Source organism: Hakea prostrata, chromosome 10 (genome assembly GCF_041222555.1).
Source record: "Hakea prostrata isolate BN-2017 chromosome 10, UWA_Hpros_2, whole genome shotgun sequence".
NCBI classification, from domain to species: domain Eukaryota; kingdom Viridiplantae; phylum Streptophyta; class Magnoliopsida; order Proteales; family Proteaceae; genus Hakea; species Hakea prostrata.
Genome location: NC_142609.1, coordinates 48,797,435 through 48,820,145, shown reverse-complemented (window position 1 = coordinate 48,820,145; position 22,711 = coordinate 48,797,435). Strand labels below are relative to the sequence as shown.

At 37.4% G+C, this 22,711-nt stretch overlaps 3 protein-coding genes across 5 annotated transcripts; 2 read left to right on the top strand and 1 right to left on the bottom strand.

Annotated features, from left to right (window-relative positions):
- Positions 1-383: 383 nt before the first annotated feature.
- SRF2 (STRUBBELIG-receptor family 2) lies at positions 384-6,828 on the top strand. Of its 2 annotated transcripts, none has more exons than XM_089138568.1 (17): positions 384-468; positions 761-895; positions 1,479-1,611; positions 1,700-1,771; positions 1,954-2,019; positions 2,127-2,198; positions 2,330-2,401; positions 3,000-3,071; positions 3,158-3,223; positions 3,317-3,382; positions 3,476-3,804; positions 4,179-4,453; positions 4,554-4,819; positions 5,032-5,179; positions 5,277-5,416; positions 5,516-5,666; positions 5,789-6,828. In XM_089138568.1, exons 2-17 carry the CDS (start codon positions 802-804, stop codon positions 6,191-6,193), a joined length of 2,427 nt encoding a protein of 808 aa, XP_088994694.1. In that variant the 5' UTR covers positions 384-468; positions 761-801; the 3' UTR covers positions 6,194-6,828. The 2 variants fall into 2 exon arrangements, with proteins under 2 accessions (XP_088994694.1, XP_088994693.1); XM_089138567.1 differs by having other exon boundaries at positions 5,510-5,666.
- Positions 6,829-8,784: 1,956 nt separating this feature from the next.
- On the top strand, positions 8,785-15,064 carry LOC149003669 (beta-glucosidase 12-like). Its single transcript, XM_089138571.1, has 13 exons — positions 8,785-8,973; positions 9,109-9,178; positions 10,846-10,904; positions 11,570-11,645; positions 11,755-11,832; positions 12,072-12,159; positions 12,316-12,571; positions 13,556-13,671; positions 13,916-14,133; positions 14,232-14,263; positions 14,366-14,468; positions 14,589-14,697; positions 14,791-15,064. Exons 1-13 carry the CDS (start codon positions 8,803-8,805, stop codon positions 14,957-14,959), a joined length of 1,545 nt encoding a protein of 514 aa, XP_088994697.1. The 5' UTR covers positions 8,785-8,802; the 3' UTR covers positions 14,960-15,064.
- A 406-nt stretch (positions 15,065-15,470) lies between these two features.
- On the bottom strand, positions 15,471-22,453 carry LOC149003668 (CDK5RAP3 protein homolog). Of its 2 annotated transcripts, none has more exons than XM_089138569.1 (10): positions 22,265-22,453; positions 21,975-22,109; positions 20,421-20,515; positions 20,187-20,281; positions 19,942-20,077; positions 19,701-19,859; positions 18,819-19,397; positions 18,302-18,510; positions 16,521-16,653; positions 15,471-15,797 (listed from the first exon to the last, which is right to left on the bottom strand). In XM_089138569.1, exons 1-10 carry the CDS (start codon positions 22,323-22,325, stop codon positions 15,666-15,668), a joined length of 1,734 nt encoding a protein of 577 aa, XP_088994695.1. In that variant the 5' UTR covers positions 22,326-22,453; the 3' UTR covers positions 15,471-15,665. The 2 variants fall into 2 exon arrangements, with proteins under 2 accessions (XP_088994695.1, XP_088994696.1); XM_089138570.1 differs by having other exon boundaries at positions 15,477-15,797; positions 19,710-19,859.
- Positions 22,454-22,711: the final 258 nt, after the last annotated feature.

The following is a 22,711-nucleotide window of genomic DNA, read 5'->3' as shown; positions in this document are numbered from 1 at the left end:
ACCCTAACAGGTAATGAACCGAGACTCGGTTAGTTATGGATTATGAAATGGGCACAGCATCAACTTTCCCATCTCACAATGTAAAACCAAGAAATTTGGACCGGTTTTTGTCGATTTTTCTTTATATGTCGGTCTGGTTCGATCTCAAGTTAGGCAAGAATCAAAACCATGAGAACCAATCAAATTGAAATTGGAACGAATAAAAATTATTATAATAATAATCGAAAACCGGACCATTTGACATTGACAGCGTTGGGCGATACCGTTCATGTAGAATCATGTAACGTGCTTTATAGTTGTTCCGTACACTTTCCCGCCCTGCTGTAACTTACTTGTCTCACTTCAAAAAAGAAGAACGAACTCAACTATTGAATCGCAAACCAGTTCTCTCTCTCTCTCTCTCGCTCTCGCGAGTGCGATTTCTTGTAATTCTTGAATCTTTTCGATCTATCGCTGATCTAATTGCAAGTAAGTAAGCTTTTATGTTCTTTCTTCTGGAATTATTGCTAGTTTTCTCTTTCTGGAACTTTTAGTTCAGGCAGGATTGCAGTTCGGAGTTTCCAGTTTTGTTTCTTCATTAACTTGTCCTGTAAATCTTCTATGTTTGAGATTACCTTTACTGCTTTCTAATTTCTCTGTAGCAAATTGATGTAATTCTTGGAGCTGTTTCTTGTGATTTCTTTTGCTTTCCATATTTCTTTTAGATTCCTTTCGCATCTGACGTCTATTTCTAACAATCTGACATACTGTGTATTTGCAGGCGAAAAAGAAGTCATCTCGTGATTTCTACTTCTCGCAGAAATGGCAAGAGTGAATCTGTGGTTCACTCTCAGCGCTTATCTACTCTTGACACCTCTGTTTTCGTCGATTTCTGCAACTACGGATCCACTGGACAGTATGTTTTCTTTTAAACCTTCTATTCTGATTTTAATCTCTTGCAAATATTTGATTTCTCGCCATTAGAAGTCTGTTACTAATGGTCTTCACTCCGAGATCTGTTTTCGGTTTTGCATCCCTAATTTTGGATAATTTCTGTAGGGAAAAGCTCCTCTCTGTATCTTCTGATTTTGTGTCGTTGGATCTGATATTAGCCACACGATAACTATCCTACCCAGAACAATGTGGTTTTCGTCCATTGCCCTTGTGAAAGGTGATCAGGGAAGGGGGTGGTTGACTGGCAATCCAACTTGGACGAGCTAATTGTTGAAGTTACTGACAGGAAACCAAATTGGAGAGCTTAGACTCATGTTTTTTGTATCAAAACTGGGGAGCTTAGACTAGTCCCTCTGATATCTTAGAGTCCCTGCAATGACTACCATCTCAATTTTGAGAACAGACCTACTAACTCTTTTGGATTTGGATATTCCGCTTTTCTAGGTATTCAAAACACTCATGTTTGTCAAAAACAAATAGATTATAGTTAAACGTGGATTCTGCATAGTCAATTCGTGATGCTGAACTCTTCTTTCCTCATGCAGCTGCAGCTCTGCAGGGTCTGTACAGGGCGCTCAATTACCCACCACAGCTGGAGGGTTGGAAACATGATGGTGGAGACCCTTGTGAAGAATCATGGAAAGGAGTCTCGTGCTCTGGTTCATCCGTAATATTCATGTAATTCGACTATGTTTACTGGTCTACCTGTTAGCTGTTGATTTCTGAGTTTTCCAAAACTAAGTTGTTATCTGCTCTGTTCAAGTAGTCATCTTCATGGGCTGCAGCTTGGTGGGTATCTCGGGGGTGAACTCTCCTACCTTCTCAGTTTGCAAGAACTGTAAGTGCTTCCCGAGTCATTGTGCTCTTTATTTTGTTTTGTGGAAGTGTAGTAATAATCATTTTGTTCATTTACTCACATATTGGCATCTATCACTTATGTGGAAGTGTGTCACTTGTCAATAATAAAATCGTTTATTTGAAACGAATTAATGTGATAATTCTCTGGGATTTCTTATTTAGGGATGTTAGTGGAAACAGTATTCAGGGAGAAATCCCCTCCTCCATGCCTCCCAATACAACATATTTGTAAGATGCGTTTTTCATTTCTTGTTTCCTGTGTTCAATTAAAACCATATACTCTGTCTATTTACTATTTTCAGTCAAAACTGTTTTCCCTGCTTTTGTTAATGCAGCAATTTGGCATGCAACAATTTCAGTGGGTCTATACCTTACACCCTGAATTCTATGAAACGTTTGCGTCATCTGTAAGTAACATGTCGAATGAATCTATTTACAGATTTTGGTATTACGACTCATCTAGTTTTCTTTTTGAATTTCTATGATTGTTTGATCTTTTGTTCTCATTTTAATTTTTATACTCTCTCTGTGAATGCAGGAATCTCAGCCATAATGCCTTGAGTGGCCCAATAGGAAATATATTTACTAATCTGCAGAATGTCAGACAAATGTATGGTTTCGTTAGACTGCTACTTTGATATGTATGCTCAGACTATATATATATATGAGAACAAATTGCAGTAGCGGGAGCCTAATGCACCAATTTTGATATACCAATTTGATACTTAAATCCACATTTCTAAATATCGTACATAATGACTTTGATTTGTAAATGAAATTGTCCTGAGTTAGGTATTGCATTTTTCAGTTCATGGTGTTGCCCTGATGTGATCCTTATTAAAACCATATTTTGGGTGCAGTTGGAGTTGTGTTGGTAAAAAAATCTTTGCATTGCTTGCCATGTTTAGTCTAGGGAGCGTTATGTTAAGTGGGTGATTGACGAAAGAGAAGTACTAATAGATGAAGGGTGAACACTAATGTATAAAATCTAATGTATATAGGAATTGTTGGGCCAAAATATGTACATAGCTATTATTCATGTGAAGTATTTGGGAACCTTATTGCTGTGGACAATTTTTTTCTATGTGGCATTTAAAAAAAAAAGAAAAAGAAAAAAGAATTGGTTGTGGGGCTGCTGAACATAGTAAATCTATGAATTTAGTAATGCTTGTTGATTGTATAGTTACTCCTTGAGTTTTTCATTTCAGGGATCTGTCTTGCAATAATCTAACTGGGGATCTCCCTAGCTCATTTGGAGATTTGACTAATCTAACGAAGCTGTAAGTGATAAATAGAGGTATAAATTGAATTAATTTTGTTCATGTGTTCCATGTTTTATTGATTTAACCTCATGTTTGGTTCACAGGTTCTTACAGAACAACAAATTCACAGGATCTGTTGTTTTTCTGGCCAATCTTCCACTTTCTGACCTGTAGGTTCAATTATGGTAATTCTTAGTTCAACTGCGAACATCTATTCACACTATCATCATTTTGTAGTTCTGATTTGACTTTATGGATTTCAGTAATATCCAACATAACCAATTTAGTGGTGTTATACCAAAGCAATTTCAACTGATACCAAACCTGTGGTGAGATTTTTCAAATTCTGATTTGTTACTTAAATTCGTTTACTAGAAGACCAAAGCGTCCAATGATTATTTATTTCTTTTACTTCTTTCCAGGATTGCGGAAAATATGTTTCAATATGGAGCTAACTATCCTCCATGGAATTTCCCTTGGGACAATTTATCTACTGACCAGTATATCAATGGTCCTCCAACTGCTCAATCAACTGCTGCTGAAAACTATCCTCACGTTAGAGGAAGCAGACAAAAGCACAAAACATTAGGCCCTGGAGGAATTGCTTGTATGGTTGGTGCAGGGACTCTGCTTGCAACTTGTGCAGCTCTCGTTGTTGCCTTTCACATCAAACGATCACATTCATGCAAACTTAAAAGCTTGAAGACAGATGATAGCTCTTTGGACACTCTTCCAATAAGTACAACAGCAGGTAAATGTCCTTGGTGAATCATTTTATATATCTCACAGGGATACAACATACCAGTTTTTACGCTTGTTTAAATTTACTGAAAAAAATTATTCATGTGGATCATCATGTACCAAAGACTCAGATTTCTCTGTTACTACAGAATTTTTAACTTTCAGACTGATTATCATGAATTAAAAATAGCAAATAGTTTGAAATATCATTTTTTCTATGCTTGTTCGTGATTCTGAATTTTTTTTCCTTCTGATTTCATGTTATTCAGTAGTACTAGGTTGAACTTATTTGAAAGGCCCCAAAGGATTCAAATCAATCATTTATTTATTTGTTACACACTACAATAATTATTTATGAGTTCCCCTGTTTTAACATTTTTGCAGCACGTTTTGCTTCTGATCCCCCAGAAATGAATTCACAAAATTCAGCAAGTAGTTCTCCTCCTATGATTAATTCATGGCACATACTTTCTGGTCGCCGTAACAGAACTGAAGGTCTTGGTAGAATAAGTTTCTCCGGATATAACAGAAACCTGCCAATCGCAAAACGATACACCCTAGTAGAGATTCAGGCTGCTACTAACGGTTTCCATGATGAGAACATTCTTGGGGAGGGATCACTGGGTTCTGTTTATAAAGCGAAATTCCCTGATGGCAAAGTATGATTTTGATGCCTGAATATTTTCTTTAGTTAAGTTTAGGAGAATTTTCATAGCTTGAATCATCTACTAATTCAGTGGACTCGTGGATTTTCTGCAGATTTTGGCTGTGAAAAGCATCAAAACAGTGCCACTGTCTCTCCATGAAGAGGAACAATTCCTTGATGTAGTTTGGAAAGTGGCCCGTCTAAAGCACCCAAGCATTATAACGCTTCTGGGCTATTGCATGGAGCATGGACACCACCTTCTTGTCTATGACTACATCCAAAACTTGTCACTAGATGATGTCCTGCATTCTGGCACCTACAAACCTCTTCCTTGGAGCCTTCGTGTCCGGATTGCCCTTGGTATAGCTCAGGCATTGGAGTAAGAATTCCATCCACTAAAGTCAAGTCTGTATATTTGGTATACAACAATTTTAGGCTATGTTATCAAAATTTACCTGCTAGCCAGCAAAAAGTATTTTCAGTGGTCATGTCGATTGTCTTTGCCATGAAGGAGGGACAATAGCTTTCTTTAACTTACCATTTTCTGGATTGTGATGGCTTTCCTTCTTTTTTTTTTTTGTTTGGGTTCAGCTATTTACATACAACATGCTTCCCTCCTTTCCCTCATTGTAATTTGAAGGCTGCCAATGTTTTGCTTGATGATGAGCTTATGCCTCGTCTCTGTGACTGTGGACTGGCTATCCTGAGGCCTCTCACTAGCAATAATGTTAAACTTAAGGTAGAGATTATTTCAATCCAGCAAATATATTCCTGATCAAATTATTAAGACTGCAGGAAGAGGGTGAACTGAACAATTTTGCCCACATTTTGAATAGGCTTCTGAAATGGCTATAAGCTGTACTGGATATGTTGCACCAGAGCACGGTCAACCCAGAGTAGATAACAGGAAAAGTGATATCTATGCTTATGGGGTCTTGCTTTTAGAGATTTTGACAGGAAGGAAGCCTTTTAACAGGTGTGATTTGTGCGCTTTTTTTTTTTGGTTTATTCACTTCATTTGTTTTAGTCACTTCCTTTGATAATGGGCCTTTCCTAATCTTTCTTATAGTTCCAGGGCAGACGAGGAGCAATGTTTAGCGAAATGGGCTGTATTGCACCTACATGATACCAAGTCTTTGGAAGAGATGGTTGATCCAACAATTAAAAGAACATTCTCTTCCAATGATCTGCTTCAAATTGCTGATATTATTTCCCGATGTATTCAGGTAAGATCATTCATTAATAGAATATTCATAGATGAGGTAGTGTGGTGGAATCTGTTAAATGTTAGTTTTTTGGATTTGGACATTAAGATATGTACGTGTGTCCACATGACTCAACTCAACAGCCAGACCCAGAATTCCGACCACCAATATCCGAAATTGTGGATTCTTTGATATCCTTGGATCAATCGATCAGAACTGGGGAAAGAAGTGTGGCTAATGGTAATGAGGTTGAAGCTTCGGAGAGATCTTTCCTTTCTGCTGATGATACCTTTGTCAGAATTTCTCCCTTGACAAGCCATGTTGAAGCTTCCGAGAGATCTTTCCTGTCTACTAACACCCGCTTCAGGAGCTCTCCTCCCTTGACAAACCATGTCGAACCTTCGGAGAAATCTTTCCTGACTACAGACAGCCACTTCAGAAGCTCTCCTCCCTTGACAAGCCACGTTGGAGCTTCAGGGAGATCTTTCCTGACTACAGACAGCCACTTCAGAAGCTCTCCTTCCTTTACAAGCCTTGCTTTCATTTGAATTCTAATTTGAAGTTGGATGGCACTTTGTTGTTGTTCTGTTTTTTCTTCCCTCTGGAGTTGAACGGTAATACAGCATCATCATATGGTTTTTCCACATTGGTTGTGTATGTTGTACAAATTTCTCATCCTTTTATACAATTTCTCGTCTTCTATCCTTTAATTGAATGTGATTTGATTGACTCAAAGAAGTTGCGTAAGTGATCATCAAGAAACCAACTCCCAAAGTTAAGTATCTAAGAATCTGCACGTTTCAGATGAATCTCCACAACATGAATTCCCTTGATCGGAGTAGAAGGAATGGGGGATCATAAGAATCAAAGAAACAAATCAGAAGTTCACATTGATATTGGATCTTGATGGACAAGCATAATCCATAAACCAGGCAATGTGTGTGGCTTGTAAGAATGAGAAGGGGAGCTTTAATTAAGTCCTCTTTGTGATGCCTGGATTCATCAACAGAACATCCCATGTCATCCATGTTGATCAGTGGATTTCTGATGAAGTCTTGTAAGAAGTATCCTTTGTGAAACAACGTTGAAGTAAGTCTTAAGAGGAAGTTTTAAGTCTTGTTATTTACTTTACTTCTCTGTGGTTGCAATTTGAGTTAATATATTGTAAAGCAAATTGTACTAGTACCCCTAAAATGGAGGCCTTAAAGCACACACCCCCACTTTATCTTTGAAAAGCGCATACATTAGTCCAATTTGTCACTGAAAACCATTAAATAACTATTTATCCAATTTGTCAAATTATGAAGTAAAAAAAAAATAGTGATTTAATGGTTTTCAGTGACAAATTGGACTAATGTATCCAATGAAAATTCAATTTTGGGGTGTGTGTATTTTTTAAACATAAAGTAGGGTGTCAGTGCTTTAAGGCCTCCATTTTGGGGTGCCCGTGCAATTTGCTCTATATTTTAAGTTGTGGCCCTTGTGGGCCTAGGTCACTCTAGGTATTGTCCGAATTCAATCTCTTGGCCTTATGGTTCTCACCTTGCTTCTCCATCAAGCTCTCTTTTCTCCTGTGTCTTCTCCCTCTCCTTTTCTCTCGTAGCAACACATTGACCCTAGCAGAGCCACATCTAGGTAATGGATTATTGCATCACATGGAAGATGGGACTTTATAGGGCATGGGACCCGAACATGAATAATTCCCATCCTTTACAGTTCTGTCTGCAGGAATCCAAAGAAAATAACTTTGCAGTCCTCCCTCCATCCTTTCTCTAACTGCGTGAAATTTTTTTTTTGTGTAATTAATTTCATATATAAAGTTGGCAAGTAATGACTTTCTTCAACTTAATACTGTGTTTGGTTGTTCCTGAAAGCATAACAGTAATTGTGTAGTCTTTTTCCTTTGGTTGTTGCTGAAAGCATAACAGTAATTGTGTTGTCTTTTTCCTTTGGTTGTTGCTGAAAGCCTAATCTATTATTTCTTAATGGATAAGAGTGCTAATCTTGCTAATCTTCATGAACAACAATTTAACTGGTTGCTTCATTTTAATGAGATCTTTGTAAACTTGCAGGGTGGATGTGTATAACTCTACAGGAGTTTGAATGGTTGAATTCAATTATTAGTTAGGTTGGTCTTTTTAGCTTGGAATCCAAGATCCTTGTTGCACCATGGAGGTACACCTTTTCTTTATAATAGATTTATAAGAAAAAATGCATTTCTCTTGGATGGAAGTGTTGTAATATTAGCCCCCATCGCTGGATGGGGGAATATGGGAGGAAAGGCAAAAAGAATCCCTCCTTCTCTAATATCCCAATATCTTCTCGGAAATTATTTATTTAGGGGTTCCTTATTATTGGCTCTTTCTCTGGTTATTAGCTCTCTTTTCGTGTTCTCGGTGGGTCCATAACCCGGACCAAAGATTATTTAGAAGGAAAGATAGATTACTATACGATATAAAAGTGCAACCAATGGAACTCAATCCTCAGGATTGTATATGAACAAAGATGGATCTGTCTTGGATGCTGTAAAACTAGAACGAATCAAGAACTCTGTTAACTTGTGAAACCAAGCATGAGGGGCTTGTTTCAAACTGTACAAAGATCGATGTAGCTGACATACAAAATAAGGATGAGCTTTGTCAACAAAGCCTAAGTGTTGGGTCATGCAAACTTTTTTGTTCAAATTGCCATGAAGAATGTCATCTATGAAGGATATGTAATATATGGTAGCAGGTATTAGGTGACCCACACGCCTCATGCAGTCAACTTAAAAAGAAAAGAGGCTTTTCAGGTTTTTGTCTGAAAAGAAGAAAAAAAGAAGAAGTGGGCTCTCTAGCTATCTAGCTTCTTGGATGGATTAAGCTAGCTACATTCATTTTCAAACTTTGAATATCATTTTTTTTCTCTCATTACATTGATGATCCTCTTTACACTACTTTCTACTTTAAAGGCAAGACTTTGAGAATGAGGCATTTAGACATTTCCACGTGCTTGGCTGCTTAAATTTTGTTAAAAAACTTTGTTAGCAAGTTTTATCTACATGTAATTAATGAGCTTATCCAACTGTGTCACAATCAAGATTCTATATTCCTATATATATATATACTCCAAACATGTTCAAGAGAACCAAGTCCAATCACTCTTCTTCAATTCCAAAATGGGAAGCCAACGTTCTCTTGGTTTGTTATGGAGCTTTCTAAACCAACTGTTGGTCTCTTCTCTGATCTCAAGTGGTTCTGCTATCACCCAAAACCAGAACTCATCTGCAATCAACCGGAGTAGTTTTCCGGCGGGTTTCGTGTTCGGAACAGGGTCTGCCTCCTACCAGGTAGTATCATCTTCATTCATTCGTATATTTTAAACATATATAGCTAGCTAGCTAGCTAGCTTTGTTAATTTCTCTATTCCAATTACTCTCTCTCATTCAAATCTGCTTATACTATATTGGGTTTTCATTTGTCAGTTTGAAGGTGCAGCAAGAGAAGGTGGTAGAAGCCCAAGTATTTGGGACACTTTCACTCACACACATCCAGGTTCTTCCCTCTCTCTCTCTCTCTCTCGTGAAGGAATGAATTGATTAAGAAATATGAAAATGTTAGCTTGTGTGTTTCCGTAGAAGTAACAAAAGCCAGGGCAATTGTGGGATGCTTAACCGTGTAAGTAACTACCAACTTCTTGATCTGAAATCCTCTATTGAGTACATGGTGTCTGTATCAATCTAAACTGGTGAAGCCAGGCTTTGAAGATTCACCAGTTACACATCTAAAACCAAAATCAAAATGTCCTCATTAGATTCTCACGGATTGATAGAAAAATGAGTCTTCCAATTGTGAGTTTTACACGCCCTCCCTTGTGGTTCACCAGCATCAGTTTTGTTGTTAAACAAGAGAAAGAGACAGAGAGACAGCGAGGTTCCTCGTTGGGTTTTTGTGAATTAGAGCACGAGAGAGCGTGGCTTCTAATTCCAATTAATTAATCCCAGAATTCTCCAGGAAAATTTTATTAATGAATGTGGGGGGTCACTTACTGGCGAATTCAAGAAAAAGGTGTGGGTCCCACACAATTTTTTTTTTTCCTTTCCCATTTTTGGATTTTACAGACCATGTGAATGAGATTCCAGGAACTTGTTCTGACTCTACCTTTTTCTTTTTGATTCCAAGAACTATCGAATCAGTTGTACTGTGTGGATACGATGAGATATTCCATGTGATCGTTTCTGAAATTATTATTGAGATGCTTTGTTTTTTTACCCAAAAACCTAAAGTGATTCTGACAACATGAATTGAATGTGACATATGACTGGAAGAATTTTATCATGTCTATTTTGACAAAGAAATGGACCATCTATTTCTTTAGATGAAGAACACTTGTTCATTAGTCACATCTAGGTTGAAGTAAGATTTAAAAGATAGAATTTATTTTATTTTAATTTAATTTCAATCTTTAGATATGACTGATGGACAAGTGTCATTCATTCATATATAAATAGATGGTCCATTTCATTATCAGAAATGAACATAATAAAATTCCCAAGACTCCCTGTTCCTCCGTTCTTTGCTTTGAGAGTTGTGTGCTCTTTGACCAAAAGAGCTAGGAATAAGATTGCTATAGGCTTCTATGGACTATACTAGGCCTCTGTGGGGCTATGCTGAAGGGGGAAGTGCTTGTGTTGGTAGTTCATGACTAATGCTTGCATAAGTCTTCAAAAATCCAAACATTACATAGCAAGGGGCACAAGGTTGCCACTAACCCTCTTTTTGCAACCAGAAAAAACACATGACTGAGATCTTCTAAAAGAAAATTGGCTCCACATAATACCTTATAATAAACTATAAGTCCTATATGTATGCATTCTCATTTGCGATTAAAAATTGAGGTTTGAACCTTTTAAGCCTTTTACATTGTTCTTTGAACTAACCTAAGAACAATGTAAAAAGCTAAAAGTCCTTCACCAATAAAAAAATAACGTATATTTAAAATTTCTGCATTTTACTTGGGAGCAGCGGAACAGTTACGTCTATATTTAATTTAAGGTCCAGATCAAACCTAGACCATGCGCTGTTCGCTCCCAAATCCAAAATTTCAATCCAAAGAGTAAAAAAACATAGAAAAAAAGAAAGAAAAGAGAAGAAGAAGAAGAAGCACTCATTTATCTAAAAATGACAAACAAGCTAACTCATTGGGATGTGTGTTTTGGCAGAAAAGATAAAAGACCATAGCAATGGAGATGTAGCTGTTGATTCCTATCATCTTGTCAAGGTATGATCTGTCCCTTAACTTATCTTCAATGATTCTGTTCATGTTGTCTTTTTTCCATTCTTACCTTACACACTCATACATTCACACGTGGAAAATATAATTTAAGATTAATCTCTATCCCATGGTCTAGAATGTTATACCAGAAGGAAGGTTGGATTTGACTACTAATAAAGAAAGTAAGGAAGGTATTTGACTACCAATAAAGAAAATAAGGTTGGCATTTGTTTGGTATGGTTGTTTACATTTGATATCTAATTTGTCTTTGTGACAATGATGGCCGGGGCCCATTAATTATGGCTTAATTCATTGCATATGGTTTGAATTCTGACATAAATCATTGTACTACCACATAGACTAGTGGATATCTAAATGGTCCATTTTCAGAGTCTTTTGTTCTGATCTTTAAGCTGAAAATGTAGCCATTTGGATAATTTATGATGTCTTCTATCACATAGATCGATGAGAATTATACTTCACTAGAGAAAGTGACCCTTGAACTAATCTATTTATAAGATATTTATATTGACATATAGATAAGAGTGTACAACTTCCTTTTGGAAAAATGTTTTTTATTTGAGAACATCTCAAAGGGAGATAAATTTCTTTTTAATCTTACTTTTTTGGACAATTTCTAAATATCATTAAGATGAATGAATTGAACACAGGTCGATGTACAAAAACTAAAGGAAATGGGAATGGATGCTTACAGGTTTTCCATCTCATGGTCTAGAATACTACCTGGTATGAGTTCTTCATGGGTATTTTCTATTTTTCTTGTGTTATCTTTTACCAGAAATTTCAGCAGATCTGGAGTCAGGTGAGCATTGTTTCTAATATTTTGAATTCTCAGGTGGGAAGTTAAGTAGGGGAGTGAACAAAGAAGGCATCAATTATTACAATAACCTCATCAACGAGCTTCTATCAGATGGTAATTTTTTTGTTTGTTTGTACATTTATAAAAGAGAGAGGACAAACATTTGAATCTGTCTCTCTTTTTCTTCCATGAAATGAATCTATGTTTGGGGAGCACAGAATAAGAAAAAATCAAACTGGAAGTAGAATTAGAAAATATTAACATATGCCATGCTCTTGGACAAAGAACTGATCAGTTCATTTTTGTAATTGTTTTGATCCATAGCTCAAACTTGTATCATTATTTCTTTGAAGGTATCCAACCGTTTGTTACACTCTTTCACTGGGATCTTCCACAAGCTCTTGAAGACGAGTATGGTGGTTTTTTGAGTCCACAAATAGTGTAAGTGATCGCATAAATCTTCTTAGTAAGCTGGTTTGATTATTCAACTTAATTAGAGAATGGTTTGATCATTAAATGGCTGAGTGGTTAGAGCACATTTACATGTTGGGAGTTTCAGAATCATATATGGTCTAATGTATATGATTATGCATGCAGCGATGATTTTAAGGATTTTGCAGAGCTTTGCTACAAAGAATTTGGTAATCGTGTGAAGCATTGGATCACCTTAAACGAGCCATGGGCCTTCAGCAGAGCTGGTTATGCTTTGGGCACCAATGCACCGGGACACTGTTCCAAATGGCTTAATAGAAATTGTAGCGTGGGAGATTCTTCAACGGAGCCCTATGTGGTCACGCACCACCAACTTCTCGCCCATGCCGCTGCCGTTAAAGTATATAGAGAGAAGTACAAGGTGAGGACCACGAGTGCTGATACTTTTCTAGGACAGACTTGAATGCTGCGCAAAAATATCTTTTGCCAATGGTCGAGATTGAAATCTCGACCTTCCGGCTCGACGGACGGTCGATATTTCGATCTCGACCATTGGCAGGACAATGCATAGCACTAAATTTGGACCCTACTTTTCCACCCCAAGTGTATGTCCTCCCATCTCCTTACACTCAACACATGGGCATGCCCTTTGTGAATGTGGGGGGGGGGGGGGGGGGGGGGGACAATCCGCCCGAGTGAAGAGGATCTCTACTGGAGGATGACACAGATCTAAACCCTAGCCTTAATTTCTTCTCGTCTCCAACTCACCGTATGGACCAAGAAAAATAACATTGGGAGAAGGATAAATACACTAGTGATAGGCTATAAGCTAACTAAGCTAGTAGCCCAAGTGCCTCCGTTACCCTGAAAGGAAGTTTGGATTCTCTACCTTAACGGGAGGAGATTTATGTACTCTTCACACTTTTTTACTATACATTAAGAAGGGGTCCATTATTATTATTATTGGGTTATAATTCTGGACATCTTCCTAATGTGTAGTCAAAAGGTATGAGAAGAGTACAAACCTCTACCCTAATGGATAAAGATCTGAATACAAAAAAGAGACATATAAAGGAGGTACTAGCCTACCTAGTTAGCCTGGAAACTGCTTGGGTGTTGCGCATTAGCGAACGGTTGAAATCTCGATTTCGACCAAGATTTCGATCTCGACCGTCTATTTCCCAAAGTGTGTTTTGAGAAATGGACAGTCGAGATCTCAATCTCGATCAAGATCTTGATCTCGACCATTCTCAGCACAATGCTGCGCATTAATTGCACGACACTGAAGTCAAAACTCAGCTAGCCTAGCCAGCCTGACTTTCCTCCGCTTTTTAACTGTGTTATGAAAAACATGATTGGATTGGTTGGGTTTTGAAATGTAGATGCATGTTGGTGTGAACTGCAGGAATCCCAAAAGGGTAAAATTGGAATAACACTAGTGTTACATTGGATGGTGCCCATCTCCAAATCAAAGCCCAACAGAGAGGCAGCCCAGCGAGCAATAGATTTCATGTATGGATGGTGAGTGGTCTCAGCATTATCTGCTCTTTTTGTCAATTTTTTGTTTCTATGTCAAACCAAGCCCAGACCCAGGCCCAGTTCTAAAACCATGATTCATGGGCTACTTGGATCTGGCCTGCTATAAAATCCCCTTGTAAGCCCAAAAATGGGGCATTCCTCTTAACCCCACAATCACACGAGGAAGGGGGAAAGCTATGAAAATATATATTATGGTTCTGTGTGTTTAATTTATTTTGTGTTACAGGTTCATCCATCCCTTAACCTATGGAGACTATCCTGAAAGCATGAGGTTACTTGTGGGAGATCGGCTACCGAGATTCTCAAAAGAACAAGCTCTACTTGTGAAGGGTTCAATGGATTTCCTTGGATTGAATTACTATACCGCTAATTATGCCGCCGCTATTCCATTCTCCGCTCAGCTTAACACTAGCTACTCAACCGATGCTCGAGTAAATCAAACAAGTACGTAGTTCAGATGCAACCCTAGTTTCATATTCAAGTTCAATATTAATTATCATAAGAATTCACTGTTCTAATTGAAGTATACATTTTGTCTACAGCACAAAGAAATGGAATTCCCATTGGTCCTAGGGTGAGTGAGTCTCTATAATATTTTAGTCAACTAATTACATGATCTTACTTCAATTAAATTGGAATTATAATGAGTTATGATAATGATGTATTTCATTTATAGGCTGCTACAGCTTGGCTCCATGTGTACCCAAGAGGAATACGAGATGTGTTGCTTTACACAAAGAGAAGATACAAGAACCCAGTTATATATATTACAGAGAACGGTAAGCATTTCTCTTCTTTTTTAGGATTAACTGTAACTTCTAACAGAGACATCAAAAAGCATTACTGACAGAGACCCTAAACATCATGTATCTTACAATGCCATATTCTTCCTTTCATAGGAATATCTGAGTTCAACAACAGTACAATACCTCTGAAAGAAGCCCTGGAAGACAATATGAGAATAGACTATCATCTTCGCCATCTTTTGTTCCTTCGAAGAGCTATCAAGTGAGTATGAGTCAGCTCTCACTCCATTAAAAATTTCCTTGTTTTTCAGGTTACATTCCAGTTTTAAATTTTCACATTTTGGTGTTTTGACAGGGAAGGAGTGGATGTAAGGGGATACTTTGTGTGGGCATTGTTGGATAACTTCTCATGGGCTGACGGATACACAACTAGATATGGTCTTAACTATGTAGATTACAAAGATGGGCTGAAGAGATACCCTAAACATTCGGCAAAGTGGTTCAAGAACTTTCTTCAAAGATGAAAGGAAGAATATTAGGACCCCATGTAATAACAAATTAGACTCTTTTATGTTAACAATGAATGTCCCCATCAATTTATTTACTGGAAATGCACCATTTCTTCATCATTACAGCTTTGTTTAGGGTTTCTTCGGTTAACTAAAGTCTCCATAGGGTAGCAAAAGTTGTCCTGAGTATATACTAGTAGGCTTGATATTTGCTGAGTTTTGGCGAAGGTAATCACCAACATGGACAGAATTTCTCGTCCAGAATCCAAATTTCCCCTGGACATTAGATGCAAGCACTTGGTACCCAAGGCCTCAAGCAACTCTTTGTTCTTTACTTAAAAACTTGGATGACTGACAGCAAGAATTGAACTCAGGAGGAGTTGACAAATACTTAGTAAGCTGAGATGGAGTTGAGTACATTGCCAATCACAGCCACGTTGTGTCATGAAACTAAATGAAATGGCTGAGGAAGCTTAGACTGGGATTAGATGTGTTTGGGGTTACTTCTGAATCTGGAAAGAGATGATCAGTGGCTTGAAATTATCACCAGGACAGAACTTGTGAGGCAAAAGCAACAGAACTTTAAGTCAGTACTTATACAAACCCTGCAAATAAAAGCTTTCCTTATAAGATGTTAGTCTAATAGTACAATCTGAGAATATTGAACCAAATAACTTATTTAGTTCCAATCAGTTACTAAGGCAAGAAGAAGGGAAAAAAATCATATGCTTATACCACTACTCAACAAGGCATTAATTTCCCCAATAATATTGACAGGCCTCCCATCAAACATGGATGAAATTGTACTCTCGCAAAGTTTCTTCAGTTCCCTAGTTTTTGCAAGTGCGGCTTCCTGCAACATAGGAAGGAGAGCATTTTGAAAAGTTTTAATCATAGGCCAGTTTTCAACTTAAACTAAATTAAACTAAACCTTCAAAAAAAGTAGTTTAGGAAAATGGACAGAATAATAAAGAATCAATGGAAACATTATACAAGAAAAATGACCGATCCAAAGTACAAAATTGCAGATGCACATTCCTGTTCTCTTTTGTTTTTGGAATAGATCATACTACTATGAGAGTCAGGGTCCCAGCACCAGTGTGGTGAGAAAGACCTTTTATATATTAAACCTGGCCAAAGCAACCAAGATTTCTCATCTTTTTTTTTTTTTTTTTCTTTTTTTCTCCTCCTTTTCTGAGAATGCACAAAATATTTTTTAATCTTTTGGGGACTCAAGTTGTCTATTTCCAGAAAGAGCATCACATTGAAAAGTCAATCGTGGAAGATATAGTTGAAGAAGATGACGCATTAAGCACTATAGAAGAAAAATGACTGATTCAAACTACAAATTTGCATATGCACATTCCTGTTCTCTTTTCTTTTTGAATATACCTTCTGCAAATGACTATTCAATGAGTCAGGTCCCAGCACCAGTGAGGTGAGAGACACTTTCTGTATATTAAACCTAGTATGGGAAATACGCTATACAAAGAGAGTGAAACTAAACATTGACACTTGAATACATCCTTTATATGTACCCATATTTAAGGTTGGTCATAGAAGACATAATACTCACTTGCTTTGGCCATGAAGAAGATAATGCATTATGCAGCTCCATGCGTCTTGTCGACAAATCCTGCAAGCTTTCTTTCAATTTCACTTCATGGCGCTTCTTATCCTCCAATGTGCTCACTAATCTGTCCAAGAATCTGAAATTCAGGTGGAAAACTTGAGTTAGACGCAGCACAAAAAAGTTGGAACAGTAACATTTATATTTGTAGAGCAAAATAGAAACACCAAAAGACAACCTTAAGAATAATACAATAATAATTAAAATAAAACCAAAAGAAGAAAATTCCATAGAAAGAGTAGGCTGTCACAAATATCTCAAATATTCATTCCATTTTGGTCAAGGATTTAAAACATGGACTTGGAGATCATATCAGTCTCCAAAGCAGTAGGCTTGGCCCTCAGATCTGAACACTTGGCCTTTTTAAGGATTTGAACCAGGAATCAGTCACGTTAAATCTGAAGAATCAGGATTAATCGCAATATTCAACCGACCAAATTCTGATTTTTGAAATGTTAATTTTGTTATATTGGGTTGTCTCCTTGAAGGAATTTGGAAGAGTTGGTACAAAGAATATAGAGGAGAGTTGGAACTGAATTGTATATATTGTACATTAATTTATAGATATAAGGTCAGAACTTGGCACAATGGTCAGTGACAACATTTGCAGCCTGAGGTCAAGGTATCAAAACAGTATCTCAACAAAAAATTATTGGGTTAAGGCTGTGTTATGAAAATTGAGTGCCGGACTCTGCTTGTGTGGAAGCCTTTGGCACCATGTTTGCCATTTTTCGTATAGAAAATAGGCTTTGGGGCAGGCAGCATCTCAAGGAATACAACCACCACCTCATGTAGAAAACTCACTTATAGGGCTTACTCTAGTGGAAATAAACCTCCTGGCTTGGGTTTTTAGTTTGGGCCTTTGATCTTGTGGGTTACTTCGTAACCAACCAATCTAATGAGCCTAAATATATGGGTAGAAAACAGAAAACGGGATTTACTTCTAGTTGAGTTAAAATCCTATTTTGAGTTTATAACCTTCATTATTTTACCTTGCTAGTCAATTTAGGATACCTTATTAGCTTAAGGTTTGGGTAAGACTTTTCCTTTTTAGTGTAAAGAAAGCTAGCAATGTACATGCATTTGATAAATGAAATATTGACTTGAGCTACTGCAAAAACGTGAGTTCAGGATGGGTAAATATCCAGGCTGAGATAGCCAAACCCATTTGCTTTCCTATTTCCCCATCCCCTTCCATCATCTCAACCCTAAATTTAATTTTATTCAAATCAATCTCATTTGAGTTCCTGTTTTTCTCTTGGTTCTCTAAAATAATTTCTTGTCTATTGGAGAGTTCTCTATTTGATCCTACCTGGGGCTAGAATTTCCGTTTTATGTTTACATTACCAACAAGATGCAGATGATGAGGAACAAGATGAGATCAAGGAAAAAACATACAATCCCCACCCCTACCCCATGGGGGTCCCAGGGTAAGGTAGGTTGGTGGTGGGTGGGTGTGTCCTGATGACAAAAGAGAACCGTGTAAGGTTGATGTAACAAAACATTGCAATGTAAGTTGTATCGTCTAAAAAAATTAGATCAATTTTCCATCCTCGTAAAGATGGACATCTGAGAGAGTAATTCGTCATATCAAGGAAATACTCGCCATCATTGTATCACAATGTCAAGCAGAAGGCATGTAAAACTTAAGAAAATGCCTATTTTAAAAACAAACCATTGAAGTTCGATGAGAGATAAGTACATAAAAACTTTAGTCTAAACCATACCTTTTGGAGTTGAGAATCATGATCAAATCTCGTGTTTTCCTGTCTGTAAGCATCGAAATTGCCAAGGAAATATCTGAAAGCATTTTCTTGATGATATCAGAAGTATATTGTTGCAGTACAAAAGGTGCAACTGCTTGGACTTGATGTTGTAACGATGACGTTTCCTCATTGCTCAGCTCCATAACTCGTTGATTTAGAAATGCTTTGATCTGCAAACGAAACTCTAACATCAATTCAAACAGTGTACCCGTCCATGAGGGATAACAAAGGAGTTTGAAGTTAGGCCAAGAACATGATCATAGGAACATACGATGACAAAGAGGATATGTAACTATGTCATGCAATGCATACCAAATCATTAAATTGTTCTATGAAGTACCATATTTATCTTCAAGTACTTAGTAACACAAATGGATTTCATTCTCAGATAAGAAGTATGGCAGTCCCCATACAGGCATCCAGTAACTGGAGTACAAATAAAATGAGAGAACTAAATACATAAAGAACAAGCAAATACCTCAAAGAGATCATCAAGAATCTTATTTCTGTACTCAGTCTCCAGAAGTCGGCTTCTTTCTTCCATACTTTCCTGGCTTTGCACCAATGCATCCGTACCTAACTGATGAATTCTCAGGCCTGTATTCGGAGGAACAGAATCTTCAAGCACATCAACTTGAGGGTTTTCAACATTAATATCCCAAGATATCTCTGACGCAGAGATCTCTGGGACAAGGCCATCTTCTGCTTTGCTCAACAAATGCTGATCAGCTTCCACAATGCTACTTGATAATGAATCCTCTAAGGCATCACTAGCATCTATCATCTCATATGGACCCAATCCATTGCCATTTTCATCTGTTTCTTCTTCCATCTTAATGTCCCAATCAATCTGAGAGCTGTCAACAGAAATATCCCAATCAATATTATCTGTTCCAAGATCCACTGCAGGAACATTTTCTTGGCTGTCAAGAGAAGATTGATTCAAGTTTGAATTATCTTTTGCAGAATCAATGACATCAGGCCCTACAGATATTGCAAGTGATATGGGATTTTCCCTAAGGTCTCTCAAATTTGGTATCACCGCCTCTGAAGTTCTCTGCAGTCACATGGATAAACTGAATTATTTATTCACCCAAGTATCAATGTAATTTGCATTTCAGAAAGACAAAACATACACTTTACTAGGCCTAGAGAAGTTTTTACACTCCAATATCTACCATATCTACCATACGCTAGTACATGGATGTAGCTATATGATAGATGGTGAAGCATTACAATTCACTATGTATACTGAAGCATAGAAGAGTAGAAGGAATTTCAAAACACAAGGAACTATGGTTTGGCAGCCACCCCAGTCATAAAGTAACCTCCTTACAAACTCAAAACTTAGGGCACTCACAATCTTTACCTCCTTTTCTGTATGAGCATCTCTAACAAAATTTGAGTAATATTCAACGGCCTGCGAAACAGTATCACCATTTATGACTTCCAAAAACTTGTTGAATGTAACTGGAAGTGATTTTGCAGTTTCCAGAAGTTCCAATCTTACGTTTTTGCCCTGTGGAATGAGACAAGGATACTTATAGTTCAATATGGTTCCTGTTAAAAGTTCCCTTCATGTAAAGCCCAAATCTCCCAACCTGCAATCCGAGCTCTTGACAGGCTTCTACATATTTAGCTGCTGATAAAGCAGCACTCCTTTTTATATCAGCATCCTTACGCTCTACCTCTGCAAGTTGTTGCTGAATCTTCTGCACTTGCTTTTTCTGATATGGACTTCAAAACATCCGGTGTACTGATCAATAATCAATATGATAACATATATCCATGATACCTTACACCATACATGAAGCATGTATGCAAGTCTACAAAAGAATGGACTTACATCTCATAGTTAACATTCTGGACCATAATCTGGGCAGCTTCGCCCAGATAAATGTGATCCTTCTCAAAAGCTTGGACAATGGCCTCCCAATCACCCTATCAGAAGATTGATGAACAATGTAATCAAATTAAAGAGGAGGAGGAGGAAGAGATGCCACAGATGGGGAAGGGGCATGTGGGAAATGAACTAGCAGTGGGACAGGATGGTGCAGCATGATCAAATTGTAGGTCTTACAGCAGAACCTGATAGCCGGCCAAAAATATTCCGGCTTTCTGGAGTTGACTTCAGCAAGCTGTCACGAATTTGTTTTGCCTCCATATACCCAATAACTGAAACCAGTAAGCATGATCAGACAGAATGATAATAATGATAAAAGAAATCACTTAGCAATATAAACTCATGTCTTTGAATATCAATTATATGTTTTTCCTACAGATAAATTCAATTAAATGTTTGAGTGACTATTCTAGCATTCTATACAAATCAGAAAGTTAAATTCACATGCGTTTTGATAATATAGCATATAGAATTTTACAACAACAAACAAACACAGAGAATATATAGAGGGAAAACTGAATCTTAGAGCCCCACTGTAGAAGTCCATAGCGGAAGTGATTTCACTTAATAACGACCAAAAAATTTGGGGGAAAAAAATGAAAAACAACAAGCATATTGATCAATCCTTTTTACAGTTTTCACAGCAGCACTGTAAATATGAAATGGGTGAACCCGGTGCCGAAGGCTTCCACACAAGCATTTGCTGAGGGGCTGTCTCGATACCTCGACCTCAAGCTAGAATATTGGTCCACCGACCACTGCACCAAGGCCCGTCCCTTATCACTGCGCACATGATTAAAAATGACTAAACGCACGGGGGTTGGGTTGGGTGGGAGAGAAATAGCCCAAAGGCATATGAACATAAATCTTATGATAATCACATGGTTTATTCACCTAAGGCAACAATATCTAATCTCGGTGTAAAGCAAAGAACTGCTCTTTTAGTTGTGTGCTTTGGAAAATATTTCCCTCCAATATCATTCAAAACAATTTATTGTTTCCATAGTTCAAAGACCAGAATCACATAGGCTCTCCAAACAGAAAATTTAGGCAAATTTTATCGCAAACACATCGATATTCTTATATTCTCTACAAAATCAAACAAATCCACAAAGTATTTTCTCCTAATTTCAGCCAAACAGAACCACTAGCAAGCAATGCATATGTTACTTTATATATTTCATGTGACAATTCAACAATACCTATTTAGAGAGAATAGGGAAGGTAACATTTTTTAATCCCTAGATACCATCAACTGGACATAACTACATAAGACTGCATTTTCCAAAAACATGTACATGGTTGAAATTCTCACCAGCAATTAATACTATAATGTTTACCAAGAACTTCCTTGGGAAGTTGTCCTCCACCACAGACTCAACTGGAGTTTAGACGTAACTGCTTGTTTCTAAAATAACACATATTGACTCACTCAGCTATTTTTACAAGGATTAATTCATCACAAACAAATGAAAAAAACCATTCCCAATTTAAGTCACTAAATTCTGGACTTTTTTGCTTCCGGGGCCGTTAACCATCTATATAAAATTGTGACTTAATTTCCTCCTTTGTTTCACGACCACTTTTCATCTCATTTATCAATTTCATATATTCGACAAACAAACTACACTATCTAATGGTGACAAAATATCACAAATTCATCATCCCTAAATCATTTTCCACAGGAGAACGAACCAAAAAAACCACAGAAAGATCCAAGTCAATACTAACCTTCTGGATCGAGAGTCTGGAAATAAGGATCAACATCCTTCGGCAAGGATTTGAAAGCCGACGAAATCCGAGCTCTAACCGCAGCAAGTCGTTTTCGCCAATCGGCAGGAATTCTCTTTCGATCGACCAACCATTCTTCAATACAATAACAGTATAAACGTTAAAAAAAATGATAATCTACAAATCCAAAACAATACCATTTCTAATTCTAATTCGAAATAATAAATGAAGAGCAGGAGATCTCATTGAAGAGGGAGACAAATATAACTAGGGTTCGAATTAAACGATACCTCCAAGACGAGCAAAAGCTATATCAATTGGAAGATTTCGTATCTCTTCCTGATTCTGCATTTTCCGGCGTCGCTTCTCTCCGGAATTCCAACGTTTCGATCACTCAGATTACAAAAAAACACAGTAGTCAAGTTTGTGCAGTTACGAGTTCCAGAGTGTTTAACCATACCATCTGTTTGCAATAATGAACCAAGAAAAAAACGGCGCACGTTTTCTGGTTTTAACAGGAGAGTTCTAGCGTACGCTGTACGCATAAATGTCTGGGATGACTGTTTAAACGCGTATGCTTTCGTTATCGAATAAAATTTACAAAAAAACAAAGAATATTTGTTTTTGGGCCCAGTTTCGTGACATTTGGAGTGGAACCTTAGACAAACGTCGCATTTGTCTTGGCATCAGCCCAATGGGCCTCGGGCCCAGCTTTGACGAAAAGGTCCAATTTCAAT

Coding starts and splice junctions, on each gene's coding strand:
- LOC149003669 (XM_089138571.1), top strand. CDS start 8,803: ATGGGAAGCCAACGTTCTCTTGGTTTGTTATGGAGCTTTCTAAACCAA. Junction 12,160..12,315: donor TTTTTGAGTCCACAAATAGT/GTAAGTGATCGC, acceptor TTATGCATGCAG/CGATGATTTTAAGGATTTTG. Junction 14,469..14,588: donor TATATATATTACAGAGAACG/GTAAGCATTTCT, acceptor TTCCTTTCATAG/GAATATCTGAGTTCAACAAC.
- LOC149003668 (XM_089138569.1), bottom strand. CDS start 22,325: ATGCAGAATCAGGAAGAGATACGAAATCTTCCAATTGATATAGCTTTT. Junction 22,110..22,264: donor AGCTTTTGCTCGTCTTGGAG/GTATCGTTTAAT, acceptor ATTGTATTGAAG/AATGGTTGGTCGATCGAAAG. Junction 18,511..18,818: donor TTCTTGATGATCTCTTTGAG/GTATTTGCTTGT, acceptor TTTCGTTTGCAG/ATCAAAGCATTTCTAAATCA.
- SRF2 (XM_089138567.1), top strand. CDS start 802: ATGGCAAGAGTGAATCTGTGGTTCACTCTCAGCGCTTATCTACTCTTG. Junction 2,402..2,999: donor CTGCAGAATGTCAGACAAAT/GTATGGTTTCGT, acceptor TTTTCATTTCAG/GGATCTGTCTTGCAATAATC. Junction 3,383..3,475: donor CAACTGATACCAAACCTGTG/GTGAGATTTTTC, acceptor ACTTCTTTCCAG/GATTGCGGAAAATATGTTTC.